The sequence below is a fragment of the Podarcis gaigeae genome (genome assembly GCF_964106915.1).
Source record: "Podarcis gaigeae genome assembly, chromosome: 6".
Lineage (NCBI taxonomy): Eukaryota > Metazoa > Chordata > Lepidosauria > Squamata > Lacertidae > Podarcis > Podarcis gaigeae.
The window spans coordinates 98,663,105-98,678,817 of record NC_139682.1 but is presented as its reverse complement, the minus strand read 5'-3'; the positions used below and the strand labels follow the sequence as shown (position 1 = coordinate 98,678,817).

Genomic DNA, 15,713 nt, shown 5'->3' with positions numbered 1-15,713 from the left:
GGCAATGTCTCATGTTTGCTCCTGTGGTGGAAAAGTGACTAGAAGCAAGCAAAGTCATGGCTTCGTAGATTTATGGCCTTTATAGGGATTGTGGGGAGCCCCTGAGATCTGGAGACGTTGGCTGTCCAGCTGTGTGTATGCAGCTCCATGCCCCAGCAAACCCACTTATGTGCATCAGTGTAAGTAGCTCCAAAGGCTAAAATTACCCCTCTAAGGATGTGGCTCAAAATTTGCTCCTTTAGAGGTAGCACAACTCCACCCAAAACAGATTGGCGCTGCTCACTGCTTGCCGATAATGCCTCTGCTGTACCTGGGTTGAGTTTTAGCTTCTGGACCCTCAGCAAGTCCATTATCCACCCTAGACACTGCCTCAGAAGGGTCCTGCCTTGCCTCTTTCTACCTGGCTTTGGGCGGGGCCTGACAGGCTTCACAAGGGCTGTGGCTTCTGGCCAGGCCTGCCGGGGAGTGGGCCCCAGCCAACAGAATGTCTGGGGCAGGTTTCACGGGGGGGGGGGTGCGCTGGGACACCTGATCACAGTGATCAAGGGTAGGAGGAGGAGTTATGCTAAGATCAGACCATGTCATTACCGAGGAGGCAGGTTTAGTCGTCGTTTGAGGACTATCCCTGCCTCCGGGTCTGGTCTTGACCGGACGGATCAACCCACATGACCTGAAGGTGCTGCTGTGCAATGCCAGGTCCGTGACTCATAAAACCACTGCCATCCATGACTTGATCGTGGATGGAGGACTTGACCTGGCATGTGTGACAGAGACTTGGTTGGATGAAGCAGATGGGCCTGTCCTTGCCGCTGCTTGTCCACCAGGTTTCTTGTACACACGGCAACACAGGTCATATGGGCGGGGGGGGGGGGGTTTGCAGTGATTGTTAAGAAGTCACTGGTTTACACCGGGCATCATATTGGGAAGACCCAGTTCTCTGAGTGCATGTTCTAGAAGTTGGGCAATAGGGGCAGTACAGGATTCCTTTTGGTGTACCTGTTAGTGTACCTGCTCCATGATTGCAGTCATGGGATTGTTGTTTTACATGACGGTGTATGTTTTGACTCCACAGAGTAAAAAGTGATAGAGACAGGATATTTGTGTTACTGTGTTCTGTGAAGTGGGACTATTGTCCTTGGTCCTTTTTCTCTTTGCTGTCTGATGCTAGAGAGAGAGGGAGCCATGTTGCAGTGCTCTGTATGTGTTTATATGCAAATAAAGTAGATTAGCCAAAATTCTGAGTTGCTGAGCTCTGTTACACAAACTGCGAACACTCTGCGGATCCTAAAGTGTGCCGATGTCTGTTGGCATCGGTTGCTGTGATGTTCGGGCAGAAGAAAGCTTTTGACACTCCCGAACAAAAGACCAGGAGGGTGAGAACTTGCCAGTTGGGCATGTGTCTCTGCCAGGGTCCTACTTGAGTGTAGGACGAGCTCCTGACAGTACCAACCTCCCCACTGCACCAAGGATTCCCTGCCCGAGCTGCTTCTGGTCGTGACAGATGTTCTCCTGGAGACACCTAGTTTGGTTGTCCTAGGGCAGGGTTCTGCAACCTTTAAGACAAAAAGAGCCACTTGGACCCGTTTCCGAAGGAAAAAAACCTGGGAGCCGCAAAACTCATTATAAAAATAACTTTTTTGTCACTTTTAAAAAATTATTTCTTTGTTTGACCCCTCAGAATTATTCCTCCTCATAGAAATAAACGTTAAATTAACAAGTTACCTTTTTGTGTGTGCCAACACGACCTTACAAGGGGCTGCTTGGGACTTTGTGGAAAGCATGGCCTCCATGGGGCTGTCCCTGAATGAATTTGGTCCAACTCATAGTCGCGGACATGCCTTAGACCTGGTGTTCTAGTAACAAGGGTGATCTGACGTTAAGTAAAAGTGAAACAAAAGAAGTGCCATGGTCAGATCACTTCCTGGTGCAACTGGACTTCTCCACGACCCTTCCCCTCTGCAGGGAGGTGGGACCAATTTGGATGGTCTGCCCCCGCCACTTAATTGATTCAAATGGTTTCCAGAGAGTGGTAGTTTATGCTTTATCCCATTTTGATGGCCTTTCAACTGATTACCTGGTGGCCTGCTGAACCATTGCTATTGACTGACTCCGAAGCGCCCTCTCTGATTGCATGAAGCCTGGACAGCCCCGTGGTTTTCCCAGGAGCTGAGGGCAATGAAACAATTTTTGGGACGGCTAGAGTGCCGGTGGCGGAAAACTCATTCTGAATCAGATCAGACACGGATTAGAGCTCAACGTCAAGCCTACCAAGTGGTGATAGTGACGGCGAAGAGGACTTTCTTCACCGCCTCTATGGCATCTGCAGAAAATAGCAGCAGGAGACTTTCAGGTGGCTCGCAATTTAACAGAGTCACCTTTGACATCGGGGCCTGGTAAAGACCCCAAGATCTCCTGCAACGATTTTGCAAAGTTTTTTGCAGATAAAGTCTCTCAGATTCGGAAAGAGATGGACTCCACCGTGGGAGCAGGGCAGGGGCGGGAGACTGCTAAGAGTCCTGGCTAGTCGAGTTGCATGGGATCAATTCCAATCTGTTACCTCTGAGGATGTGGACAGGCTGCTTGGACGAGTGAAAGCAACCACCTGATCTCCTTGACCTTTGCCCATCCTGGCTAGTAAAAGTGAGCTGGGAAGGGCTGGGCAGTGGGCTCTGCGGGGTGGTGAATGCTTCCCTCTGTGAGGGAGCCTTCCCAGACCTGCTGAAAGAGGCGGTCATTAAACCTTAAATTCTTAAACATCTTTAGACCTGGCCAATATGGCCAACTATTGCCCGGTCTCACAAACCTGTGTAAGGTGATTGAGCTGGTGGTTGCTGAACAACTCCAGGCATGTCTGAAGGATGCAGACCATTTGGATCCCTTCCAGTCTCACCATGGGGCTGAAACTGCCTTGGTCATTCTGGTCGATGATCTCCGGCGGGCCGGGGACAAAGGTGAAAGCTGTTTCCTAGTTCTGCTGGATAGTTCAGCGGCCTTTGATACCATCAACCATGACATCCTTCTAGACTGTCTAGAGAAGCTGGGGGCACTGTTATACAGTGGTTCCGCTCCTCCCTCCTGGGCCGTGTCCAGAAAGTGGTGTGGGGGATGAGTGTTCGGACTCCTGGGCTCTCACTTGTGGGGTGCCTCAGAGTTCTGTCCTCTCCCCCATGCTTTTCAACATCTACATGCAGCTGCTGGGAGAGATCATCAGTGGGGTTGGGGATGATACCCAGCTCTACCTCTCTTTCAAATTGGAACCAGTGAAGGCGGTGAAGGTCCTGTGTGAGTTTCTGGGGGCGGTTGGAGGATGGATGGCGGCTAACAGATTAAGGTTGAATCCTGACAAGACAGAAGTACTGTTTTGGGGGGCTGGGGTGCTCAGGTGTGGAGGACTCCTTGGTCCTGAATGGGGTAACTGTGCCCCTGAAGGAGCAGGTGTGCAGCCTGAGAGTCATTTTGGACTCACAGCTGTCCATGGAGGCGCAGGTGAATTCTGTATCCAGGGCAGCTGTCTACCAGCACCATCTGATACACAGGCTGAGACCCTCCCTACCTGCGGACTGTCTCGCCAGTATGGTGCATGCTCTAGTTATTTCCCGCTTGGATTACTGCAATGCGCTCTACGTGGGGCTACCTTTGAAGGTGACCTGGAAACTACAACTAATCCATTATGTGGCAGCTAGACTGGTGACTGGGAGTGGCCACCGAGACAACACAACACCAGTCTTGAAAGACCTACATTGTCTCCCATTACGTTTCCGAGCACAATTCAAAGTGATGGTGCTGACCTTTCAAGCCCTAAAGGGCCTCGGCCCAGTATACCTGAAGGAGCATCTCCACCCCCATCGTTCTGCCTGGACACTGAGGTCCAGCTCCAAGGGCCTTCTGGCAGCTCCCTCACTGCGAGAAGTGAAGTTACAGGGAGCCAGGCAGAGGGCCTTCTCAGTAGTGGCGCTTGCCCTGTGGAACGCCTTCCCATCAAATGTCAAAGAAATAAACAACTATGACATTTAGAAGACAACTGAAGGCAGCCCTGTTTAGGGTAGAAATTTGTTGTTGTTGTTGTTCTTCATTTCCACAACCTCTCCTGAATCTGATGAAAATAAGAAGTGGAACTGAGTGTCATCAGCACTGTACTGATACATCATTCCAGATTCTAAGATGACTCAAGTAGTTGTGGGTTGGTGCTAAAGTGGAGAGACCCCACAGGAGCTCATACCATGGGGGGGGGGGCAGGCTGTAGTCTCCCAGCACCCTCTCCAAGTATCAACTCCCAGTTTGGACATGGACATGTTTAGGGGAGCGTGATTGGAAGCACAGGGGGTGCCACAAGTATGATGGTGAATGGAAGGGAGGGAGGTGCTGAATTTTGGCATCACACAAGATGCTGCTGAACTTTGACCACAAGGTCCACCACTGCTGGACATCACATCCAGAAGGAAACTCATCGAAAGCTCTTGAGGTCCAGGTAAATCAAGAAATTTCCTTTCTCCTGTACTGCCAGCAGATATCATCCATCCAGGTAGTCAAGGCACTTTGTGGCAAAACCAGACCAAAAGCACCAGGGCTGCTTAAGACATTTTTGCTGCATGAGGTGAACCAGAAAACGCCCCTCCTGTCCCACTGCCATGGAACCTGACTAGGACCAAGTGATAAGTGATCAAGGTTTTATCTGAAATTTTCTCTCTCTACTGCGTAAGGCTGTTAGGATTGCAGCCCAGACCTCCCAACATCTGCATCTGCCTGAACTAAAGAGTGGTTGTGAACATGTGTAATAGTCCTCAATGTCAGCTGAGAGCTGCCAGGTAAAACTCTGCAGTTGCACTCATAAAAAGACCTGTAGCAGCAGCCCAGTGCATGGAGCTGGTGGCCGAGTCATCAGGAAAGAAGGCTGCAATCCTGGGTGCAAGAGGGTGTTGGCAAGCAGCAGGGAGAGAGAAGGGCTGTGGGACTGGCAGGCGGTTTTGCCGGGACTCGGAGCGGCTAGAGCCACCCCTCTGTCTTCTCCCACTGCAGCGGCTGCCTCACCAAGTCTTCTGACAGCTCTGGTCCTGTGATGCCCAATTGACATCCAGCTCAGTAGCTATCTGGAGCTGTGTTAGATCCATTAGCTCCTGCAGGAAATAGAACTGAGGTAACTCTTTAATTTAGCGGCTCCTAGAATAGGTTCGGAACGCAGGTGGCGCTGTGGATAAAACCTCAGCGCCTAGGGCTTGCCGATCGAAAGGTCGGCGGTTCGAATCCCTGCGGCGGGGTGCGCTCCCGTCGTTCGGTCCCAGCGCCTGCCAACCTAGCAGTTCGAAAGCACCCCTGGGTGCAAGTAGATAAATAGGGACCGCTTACCAGCGGGAAGGTAAACGGCGTTTCCGTGTGCGGCTCTGGCTCTGGCCAGAGCAGCGATGTCACGCTGGCCACGTGACCCGGAAGTGTCTCCGGACAGCGCTGGCCCCCGGCCTCTTGAGTGAGATAGGCGCACCAACCCCAGAGTCTGGCAAGACTGGCCTGTACGGGCAGGGGTACCTTTACCTTTACTTAGAATAGGTTCAGGGATTGGCCCAGGCCCATCTCGCACTGCGAGCAAAGATGCAACTTATCCGTTTCCATCATAGGCAAACTCCATTCACTTTTAAAAAAAGTTTTATTGGGAATTCAAATAATACAAAGAAAACATGGTTCATGTCTTTCAATAAATTTAAGCAAAGCCAACTTTCATCCCCCCCATCCCTTAGAGCCCTTCTTAACAGCAGGCAGACTATAGTAAGGACTCTTTAATCCTTTCACAATTTGCTGTTGTGTGCATTATATGTAAACTGGTGTTACCTGTTCCAGGTAAGCAACAGTCACAAGAAGTCTTGCAGAAGGTGACTTGAGATACACATCAGAAAACAGCCTATGGGCTGATGGGGCTGGCTTTGAGTTCAGAAGTAACTTCAGAAGATGGAAATGAGTAGCTGAAGAGTCAAATGTTGCCGGGGCTAAGGGAGCCTTGCTCTCTCTCCCCTTTCCCCAGTAATTCAGCATAATTACATTTTCAAATAATATATCTCAGGGCCGTACTTCTCTGGAGCAAGGAAAGCATTGCCTTAAATTCTACACCCTGATTTACAGCAACATACACAGGAGAATGCTAGAAGTGGCTGAGCCTCAGCCAGCCAGCCTCACAGAGTCAGACGAGCGCAGCTTCGGATGAAGCCACATTTAGAGCACTCCTTTTTTCCCAGACAGCAGCATTTATAGCAGTAGTCTATTTTTAGTATAGTATTGCACTTTTGGCTGGATCATTTCCAGGCAAATTGCAGCCTGATCCCTAGCAGCAGTCACTCCAGAGCACACACAGGCAGTGGTCGTGAGCAGCTTGGTGCCGCACCCTGAAGGAGATGGAGTTGGCAAGTCAGGCAGTGGTTGGGTTCCAGGACAAATCCTAAAAGTCAGGGCTTGCTGGACCATGAAGAGCTGCCGGTCTGGGGCAGGGTCATTTTCTGATGCCTGGGTTTGGGTGATGAACTGTAATTGAATTTCGTTTTCTTCCACCTGCTTCTGGGCACTTGAGCTGCTAGGTTTCCTTCTTCGCTCATGCAAGAACATGGTCACAGGATGGAAGAGGCTGGGGGGAGATCCCCTAGAGAGGATAGTGCACAAAGCAGAGGTCTAAGAACGGGGTTAACTCCCTCTCATCCTTCTGCTTAACCCTAGCCTACCATGCAGTGGGGACAAGGAGCTCTGAGGGCTCTAAAGGCCAGGAGTGGTACACTGGTGCCATGGGACAATATCTTTTGCAACACCAACTTTGAGTTGAAATCCATGGCTGCAAATGGTGGGGAGTAAGCACAACCCACTGCTGACTACAAAACTGGCTTGGGGGCCCCTATATTCTGGGTACAAGGCTGCTTAGCCCACAGGAAAGCCAGGGACCAGCACTATCTCAGCGGGTGTGGAGAGCGGAACAGGACCTCCTCCCTCTCTAAGCTGGTGATAGTCTGGATTTGAAAGGCAATAAGGCGTTTGTGCAGCAGGTTGGAGGTTAAAGGCGCTCCCCGACAGTCTGGAGAAGAGGCAGCGTTTCTCTTCCTTGGAGTAGCAGAAAAAGAAGCAGCACACGAGTGACAACCTGGCCTTAGGACTTTCTCAGCTGCTCTTTCCTCACAGTTCTTTCCCAGCTTCTATGATTATCTTGGAGAATTTGCTGGCCTAGAGCAGGCAGGGAGGGTGGTAAACTGAACAAAAGCCCTTGAAAGTAGGAAAAAGTCTGAGTGTTTCTTTCCCCATTATGGGGATGCCTTTTTTCAAGAACATGAGCCTGGGGGTGGTGACCCTGTGACCCAGGGGCCAACACCTGTGTGGGTAGTTAAGAAGTGTGAAAGGGTTTGTAGCCTTGCACAAGAAAGAGGGACAGCAGTGGAGTAAGGCCTTCGGAGCAAGCCCTGTGGTGCTCAACAGCAACGCCACCACGACTTGTAGGCCAAGTGAACTCTGGCCTAGCCAGGCCTGCATTCCTCTGTGGCCTTCTGGCTCACCTGTATCATTGTGCAGGTAAGTGGGCTTGGACTTACCTCCAGGTTCATCCTTGCTTTCCTCAGCACATCGTATGTCCTTGTCACTGTAAGCAAAGTAACAATCAGGCTTGTCTCTGAACATTTCCTCCCTGACCCCTTCATCGCTTTCCCTTCATTGCCCAGGCAACTTGTGAGATTTCCCTTCGTGCAGTAGAGGGCAGTGGGGGGCCGGCCAGCAACGCAGAGGCCCAATATGCCTTACTGCTTTTGGCAGCAGTGCTGTAAGTCAAAGAACCCAGGGCTGTGGGGAGCAGAGCCCAGTGCCCTGATGGGGATGCATGCACTTGTATGTGCTCTGCATGTGTGTGCATGTGAGAATGCACAGGACAGTAGCCAGCCCACTGCTAGGATACAGCCCCAAAGAAAACAATGTCTGTGACATGTAATAACAATAGCTTATGCAGTGGGGCTGGGAAGACTTTATCAAACATACCATTAGAACTAGGCAGGCATTTGAGTCAAGGCACTCCCTGAGACCTCTGCTCCGATTACTGGGAACAGAATTGAGGCCGGCACACAGCCCAGGAGCAGGCGCCTCTGCTCCCTCTGCCCCATGACAAGCACCCAGATGTGGGAGGCCGTGGAGGAAAAGGCCCTCCAGACTTCTCGAGTCTTTGATTGTAATTCCCTGAAACCCCCCAAGTACTTCTGAGGCAAAAAGGAGGGCAATCACCCATTCCTATTTTTAATTACAAGGATGTAAACTTGTAGTGCAAACTTGTAGTTTTCTTCCTCTCCACTCCCTTCCTGCCCCAAAACAAGACCCAGCATTGTTTTCTGGTTGCTGTGGATTCAGCTGCAAAGAGGGCAGGAGGACCCTAAGTCTTGCCCGCTCTGGATCTGTAGGCTGGATGAATGCCTTGAGGGCTGCACAGCCAAGCCACCCACCCCTGCCCAACCAACCATCTCACAGCTGGGAGGCAGCTCACAGTGGCTAAGGAGGACACTCTCCATGCTCTCCTTCCCACGGCCGGCAGTCCGCAGGCGACTCTCTGGCTCAGCTAGTCTGGCTCTGAGCTCCTGGATCTCCTCCTTCCGAGATGGCTCCTGAGAAAGAAGCTGGTTATTATTTTCTATGGCATCTCCAAGAGTGACGCAGTCCAACCATGAAACAGAATGAGGCTATGGACTCCTGCAGGTAAAAGAATATGCTGCACCTCTTCAAGCAACATATGAGTAAAATACATTTTATAATTCTTCACTTTTCAAAAGTAAAACAGCATTGCAGTTCATGCGTTGGTAACCTCTAGGCCAGACTACTGCAATGCGCTCTCTGTGGGGCTGCCCTTGGGTCTGGTTTGGAAGCTCCAGCTGGGGCAGAATGTGGGAGCCAGACTGTTGGCGGAAGCTTCTGACTGAGGACAGTTCACAGCCTTGTTAAAACTGCTGCTCTGGCTGCCCACCTGCTACCGAGCCAGGTTCAATATCCTTGTATTAATTTACAAAGGCCTGAACAACTTAGGTCCAGCGTACCTCAGGGGACACCTGAACCCTTATAGTCCAGCTCGATCACTGAGATCATCTGCAGGAGTGTCTCTTGTCATTTCCTGAGTTGGTGAGGCTCATTTGGAAACAATAAAAAGTTGAGCCTTTAGGATCATCTGCCGAGTCCTGAGGAACTCCCTGCCAATAGAGATTCAGCAGGCATCTCCTGTGCCAAGCTTTAAATGCCTGCTGAAACCATTTCTGTTTCATTAGATCTATGTGGGCAATTCAGAGTACTTTCCCCAAATGGTCTGATGATGTTTGCTTAATTTTTTATTTTATTTTTTGCTTTTAACTTGTTTTTAACATTCTATTATTTTATTGTCTGGTTTTATGTTTTTATATTCTTGTAAACAAACCTCTGTGATATATTTTTATGATACAGTGGTATATAAATGCAATTTTCTTTGCCGAATTGAATAGTCTAGTCCATTCTAGCACTCATTCTGTTGCACATATAAATCAGCCCTAAGAGACTAAGTTAGGAATGCCTGCAGCATAACACAAAACTACTTGAGATGCCACTTCCTAAGAGCTCTCTCTCTCTCTCTCTCTCTCTCTCTCTCTCTCTGCACCACATAGAATACGCCACCCTTTCTTATGTCTCCATCGTCCCCTTTCCAACACACCCACATGCAAAACAAACACCCGGCTGCATGAGGCAGACAGCGCACAAGGAAGATCTCTGTCACGTGGCATTCAAGGAATTTTGCTCCTAAAGGAAAGGAGGAGGGTGCTTTGCATGGGAAGAGGAAGCGTCTCCCTGCTGCCTGTCATACTTGCGCAGAGATGTGAGGGCCGGGAAGGGTTGCTCTCCAGAACGTTGCCAGGAGCGAAGCGGACTTCTCCAGGATCTGGTGCAAAGAACTCATGTTGGCAAGCAGTTGCCTGATCCTTTCTTGACAGAAGATCTACAGCAGCAGAGAGAAGAAACTTTTATCAAGAGAGTCTCTTGCACAACCTCAGCCACTTTGACGCCCCTGTTTAACTTTTGCATACTCTCAAACATTCCTCAAATGAAAATAGGGGACATTTCTCACTACCTGACAACTGGCCCTTCTTGACCCGCCCCCATTTTTTGCATCCCCCGCCCTGCAGAGCATTTCCTGTCAGAAGAATGGTGAGGGCCACCAGCACCACCCCAACGGGACATGCCCCCCCCCCGTCCTGAGAAAACCCCTCAATCCAGATTTTATTTTATTGGTAGACTTACAAAAAGAAAAGCACACGCCAATCAATAAATTTTAGAAAGCAGCAAGATTAAACACAGACACATAAAGCATTAAAAAGTCAAAATCCTTGTGCTCTGCTCCCACTTTCTTCCTGCCCTCTCCCTGCCCCTGGGAGCCGGTGCATCATGGGGATCTGGGCCTCAGCAGCCAAAGCCTCTCCTCCTCCTTGGCTGCCCTTCAGCAGCCACTACAAGCTGCCCATTTAGGAGGCCAGCAGTGGCAACCATTGAAAGGCCATGAAGAGGCAACCACCACTCAGGACAAGAACCAGCCCACCCTCCTTGCTGAGCATGGGGGCAATAGCACTGGCGGGCAAAATAGGGATAATCCGGGATCAAATCAGAAGCTGGGATGGTTTTTTGTAATTCTGGGACTGTAATTCTGGAGAGTATGCATTTGGTGGTCCTCAAGCTGTCTCAGTAAGTCCTCCCAGGAGCACGTCTGTCCTAACATGAGGGAGCAGCCTTTCTTCTCCCCATGGCCCAGGTGGGCTGGAAAGATACCCTGTGATACCTGTTGCAGTCCCAACGACCTGTGGCTATTCCTGGGCCTCGCAGTCTTGTGATGGTGTGGCTGAGAAAGATCATGTGGCTCTGGAGGGGTTTATATTTTCTGCATCTTCCCACTTTACCTTGGATTGCTGTTGTTCTTGGCCAGGATGCAGGAGAGAGGCCATTTTGTGGATCAGAGTCTTGCCTTCCAGAATCTGTTTCTTAAGGGTGCTGTAGTCCTTGAGGGGGCTGATCACATGGGACCCCTGGCTGCTGATATCGTTTAACAGCACCAGCTTCTCCTGCTTCTGTGTCCCTGAAAGCAAAGCACCGGACTGGAACCTAACTGGGTCAGCACCTCTTTGGAGTTCAGATCACACAGGCTTTGCTCTCTTCAGCTACAACCAGATGCACAAGTGGCTCACCTATGAGGTGGGGGGAGGCAGCCACTTCAGGCAGCAAAAGCCCAAGAGCTGTTGCCCTCGTGGTCATACTGCCCCACCCACCACCACCAGTGGAGAAGCAGCGCCGACTTTTGGCAAGATCGCATGAGATCTTGCTAAAACTTTGTGAGAGTTGGGTGAAATATCAAGATCTGCAATTTCTGGCTGTTGCCTTGACCTGCATCCACACAGGTCAGGTGTGACTTTCCTTGCATGTGTGGAGAGAATTAGGTTTAGTGAAATTTCCAGGGAGGATCAAGGAAGACATCCACCCTAAAATAATCCACTGATGGTGTCGGCTGCTCTGTTTAGGTATATTAGTTGTCAGCTTTTGAGTTGCCAACTCAAAAGGTATATGAGGAAAGACTTAGTTGATTTATCTAGCATATTTATCTACAGGTTCCATTGGTCTGCAGCTAATCTTTTGAAAAGTCGCCCTTTTATGTCCATTTCCTAATCTTTTGGGAAGTTGCAATACTTTATGATCATCATTATTGTAATCTTCTGACTATGCTAGACTTCTCACCCAATATTACACAATATTCTCATCCAATACCTGCTCTGATACTGCACAACCCATCAAGCAATACTGTTCATAATGTATTGCAACTTCCCAAAAGATTAGGGAATAAATACATGCTTAATTAATTTCAGTCTGGTGATGATGGGAACAGGATCAGCGAGTCACACAAATCTTGAGGAGGAAGAGGAATGATACAAGAGTCATAAGGCAAATTACTCAAGCCAGCATTCTGTCAGCATCTAGGAGTGAAGGGAATTGCTGTATCATTATTATGTTTTTACAGACACAAGCAAAAAAATTAGTACCAAACAACACTAATAAAATAATAAAGTGGAAGAGAATGACATGCCTTCTCTGAGAGCCCCCCAATAACTGTTGCTGAGTTTATCTAAAAGATAAACCAAGGATGGGGAACCTGTGGCTCTCCTGCTATTGCTGGACTCTCCTCCACCCTGGCCCACCTGACCAGCGGTCAAGGGGTCTTCCATGTCCTGCAGAATGTGAGGCAGAAGCAGCGGCCAGCTTTAACCCCCCCCCCATTCAGCAGGCATTCCTGGGCTCATGAGATTCATCATGTTGTTCTTTTCATTACTTAATGATGGAGAACTGAATCTTTTGTTGATAGCGTCTCTGTTTTTACAGATATATTTGTATTTTTTGTTTAAATGTTGCATATGCATTCCTTTTTAATTATCTCACTGCGTTTTATGTAAAATGCTTACAGATTCTGCATATTAAGGGATATACAAGTATTAATGGTGGTGGTGGTGAACAAAGTAAGTGGGGAACCCTATGGCCCCTGTGAAGACTTCCTAGGAGCTCCGGGATAGATCTGTTCCACTCCGATGTCCTGCCCCCTCGGCCTCCACCTGCTTCTCCAGTGCCCAGGCCCAACCAGCCAGCACCCCCAGGAGCATTCCAGGGGTGTCCCAGGAAGCAGCTTAGTACCCACCTGAGGCCACCTTCAACTGCGAGCCACACAGCAGCTTATAGACCTGTAATTCAGCCTGCAGGGTCTGGAAGTGCATCTGGTTTTGCTCGCACTGCTGCTGAAGCAGAGCCACTCTATGTTGAAGCCTGCAAGGAGAACCCCAAGAAATGAATGGAAGTTTGCCATCTCTGGCTGGGAAGTCAGATGTCTCTGCAAGGCCCACCCTGAAGGGACAAGCAGAAGCAGAAAGCCTAAAGGCAGCTTCATCAGAGTTCCTTCTTCTTCTTCCCTTTCCCAACTCGGGGGGGGGGGGGGTCAAAGCCCATTCACACTCCTTTTGGGTTCTCTTCCTGCAAAAGTTCTTTCCTTCCTCCAACTGTAGTGTTTTGGGGTTTTATTTTTCAAACAATGTCTGATGCTTTCTGGAAGGCTAGTCTTATTAATCTTACAGTAAAACTAATGAAGCAGATTTCACCAAGTTAAAAACTAATTTATTCTGGCCATAAACTTTTGTGGACTGGAGTGATGAAATGTTCAGATGAAATGGATTGCAGTCCAGGACAGCCTACGCCACACTAAACCTGTTAGTCTTTGCTGTGGAGATGCCTGCCGTTGTAGGGATCCTTGTGACTGGCTCTGAGGCTGCCTCCGAGAAAGCCCCTCTCTCCACCCCAATTCCTAGTCATCCAGCCTCCACACCCGACAGCTCCCATCTCCATAAGACTTTGAGGGCAAGGAGATGCTACATCTCCTTGACTTCTGCCATTCTGTTTGGCCTACCTGGAATTGTTCTTCTGCAGAGCCAGAAACTCCTCCTGGAGGTGCACAAAGTCTTGCTGCTTGCCTCGGATTTCTTCCTGTAGCCGCTGCTGCTCAGCTCGCTGCTGGTGCAGCTCCATCTCGCCGTCATGCAGTTTTGAGTGGGACGCCAGCAGAGCTTCCTGCAGCTGCTCCAGCTCTGGGAATGGGAGAGAGTCAGGGGTGCTTTTATCTTACTAAAGAGTCCTCAAACAGAATGCAACTACACTGCCATTATTTCTTTGATTAAAATAAAAATGTTAGTGCCTTTTCACATGTGCCCATCAGAATCTCCAGCTGCTGTAGAAGGGAGGTTGGCCTTGACATGGAAAGGCCAGCTGTCCAAGCTGAGCCTTGATCTCCATCTCCTGCCAGCCTCAGAGCTTCTCCCTCCCCATATGGCACACAGACTGGCAGAAAGGGAAATGACTTGAAGGGTCTGCTTTCTGGGAGGCAAGCTGGACTTCAGTTCTTTCCATTCGTCATCCAGGTACACCAGAAGACAGGGGGAGGGGAGAGATCCCTTGCACTCTGAATGGCTGGATGCAAGGAAGGAAAGGTGAGGGGCATTTCGTGCGAGCATTTTGTACTTGAGTACGATCTGAAAGTATGAAATATACAGAGAGCCCCTTAGAGCTTTTCCACTTGGAGCGGAATTAAACAGAACTTTAACATACTGCTATTTTACCCAATAACACTCTTCTGCATTTCCAAGATTATTCTGTAATGTCTAGTCACTCATGGTCCCATTCAGGAAAGGTCCCTTCTAAATTAAAGTCATCCTGTATAATGCCTTCAGTCAATTTTATTGCTTCCTCTGGATCCCAGCTGAGGGTGTGAGTGACGGGTGTGATATCTAGACACCAACAGAGCACTTTGGGGTTGAGTGCCATCTGTGACAGATCTCTCCCTGAGGAGAGGGTGAGGATGCCTTTCCTCTTACCATGACTTTTTGGCACCAGGGACAGGCCTTTTTCCAGTTGCTCCCGCAGGTGATCATTGGCAGAGATGGACTCTTCTAGGCGCTGGCGGAGAATCTGGATCTCAGAAAGGTGTTCATCCAGCAGACCACCAGCTGTGCTCAAGCAGCAAGGAAGGGCACAGATGCAAGAGAGATGAGAGCCAAGGTAGGATGTGCCGAAAGTAATTCTGAAGCTCTGGGAATTTCCTGGCATAGGAAGGAGACCTGACCTGTGCAAGCTACTATCATCCTCAAATTTATAACCTGGCATGAAAAGGTGGAACCACACATCCTGTTCTACAAGAGCAATATTAAGGCAAAGGTAAAAGGTAAATGCGTTTCCGTGTGCGGCTCTGGCTCGCCAGATGCAGCTTTGTCACGCTGGCCACGTGACCCGGAAGTGTCTCCGGACAGCGCTGGCCCCTGGCCTCTTAAGTGAGATGGGCGCACAACCCCAGAGTCTGTCAAGACTGGCCCGTACGGGCAGGGGTACCTTTACCTTTACCTTTAAAAGGTAAATGACCCCTGGATGGTTAAGTCCAGGCAAAGGTGACTATGGGGTGCAGCGCTCATCTCGCTTTCAGGCCAAGGGAGCCGGTGTTTGTCCACAGACAGCTTTCTGGGTCATGTACCTATTTATCTACTTGCACTGGCATGCTTTTGAATTGCTAGGTTGGCAGGAGCTAGGACAGAGCAACAGGAGCTCACCCCGTCATGGGGATTCGAACCGCTGAACTTCTGATTTGCAAGCCCAAGAGGCTCAGTGGTTTAGACCACAGCACCACCTGCGTAATACCAGTAATAGTAAGAGGTGCTGGTGAATCTCACCAGACCTAGGCCCGGAAATGCCCATTGATCCAGAGCAGGATGTCACTCATGATCCAAGGAATACTCAGTGGTTTCTTACACTGGAACCATGCAATCAAAGAAGGCTGGTAAGGCTGGTTCTCATGACTCAAGCAATGAAGAGGACAGGACCGCAGGGTTTACCTGAGAGCTTCTGGCTAGAAAGTGTTGCTAAAGAACATGATGGCAGGATTCCAGAGACACATCTCTCCTGTGGCTCTCTGAAGTTCAGGTGCATACAACAGGGGGGGTTGCTCTCCCCCACCCACCCCTCAGATTTCCTGTTCCATTCAGCAGAGTTTTGCATGGGAAGCAACTGGTCCACATGAGAGCAGGCCTGGAGGCAGGGCTTGGAAGAGACAGCAGGGAAGCCCGTGGAAAGGCAGCCAGCCGGTGACCCTGACTTCACAGGAGGTAGAGCTGGCAGCTGCACACCTAGGCAGAAGGGAC

General features: G+C 49.7%; 1 protein-coding gene and 1 long non-coding RNA gene across 14 annotated transcripts in view; one reads left to right on the top strand and one right to left on the bottom strand.

The window, feature by feature from the left end:
• The first annotated feature begins 4,272 nt into the window (after positions 1-4,272).
• On the top strand, positions 4,273-5,833 carry LOC310846925. Its single transcript, XR_014565631.1, has 2 exons — positions 4,273-5,166; positions 5,542-5,833. It is a non-coding gene; the product is annotated as an uncharacterized lncRNA (long non-coding RNA).
• The window catches only part of PDE4DIP (phosphodiesterase 4D interacting protein), a 105,473-nt gene continuing 95,379 nt past the window's right edge, over positions 5,620-15,713 (bottom strand). For 10 of the 13 annotated variants that reach the window (XM_083743717.1, XM_083743726.1, XM_083743723.1 and 7 more), the window contains 9 exons: positions 15,408-15,698; positions 14,400-14,531; positions 13,439-13,616; positions 12,680-12,804; positions 10,902-11,077; positions 9,818-9,949; positions 8,483-8,600; positions 7,551-7,597; positions 5,620-6,619 (listed from right to left, as the gene is read on the bottom strand). In XM_083743717.1, the coding sequence (XP_083599843.1) occupies positions 6,572-6,619; positions 7,551-7,597; positions 8,483-8,600; positions 9,818-9,949; positions 10,902-11,077; positions 12,680-12,804; positions 13,439-13,616; positions 14,400-14,531; positions 15,408-15,698 (1,247 nt within the window). In that variant the 3' untranslated portion in view covers positions 5,620-6,571. The remainder of the gene's footprint in view (positions 6,620-7,550; positions 7,598-8,482; positions 8,601-9,817; positions 9,950-10,901; positions 11,078-12,679; positions 12,805-13,438; positions 13,617-14,399; positions 14,532-15,407; positions 15,699-15,713) is intronic. The other 3 variants (XM_083743719.1, XM_083743720.1, XM_083743721.1) reach the window with 1 other exon arrangement.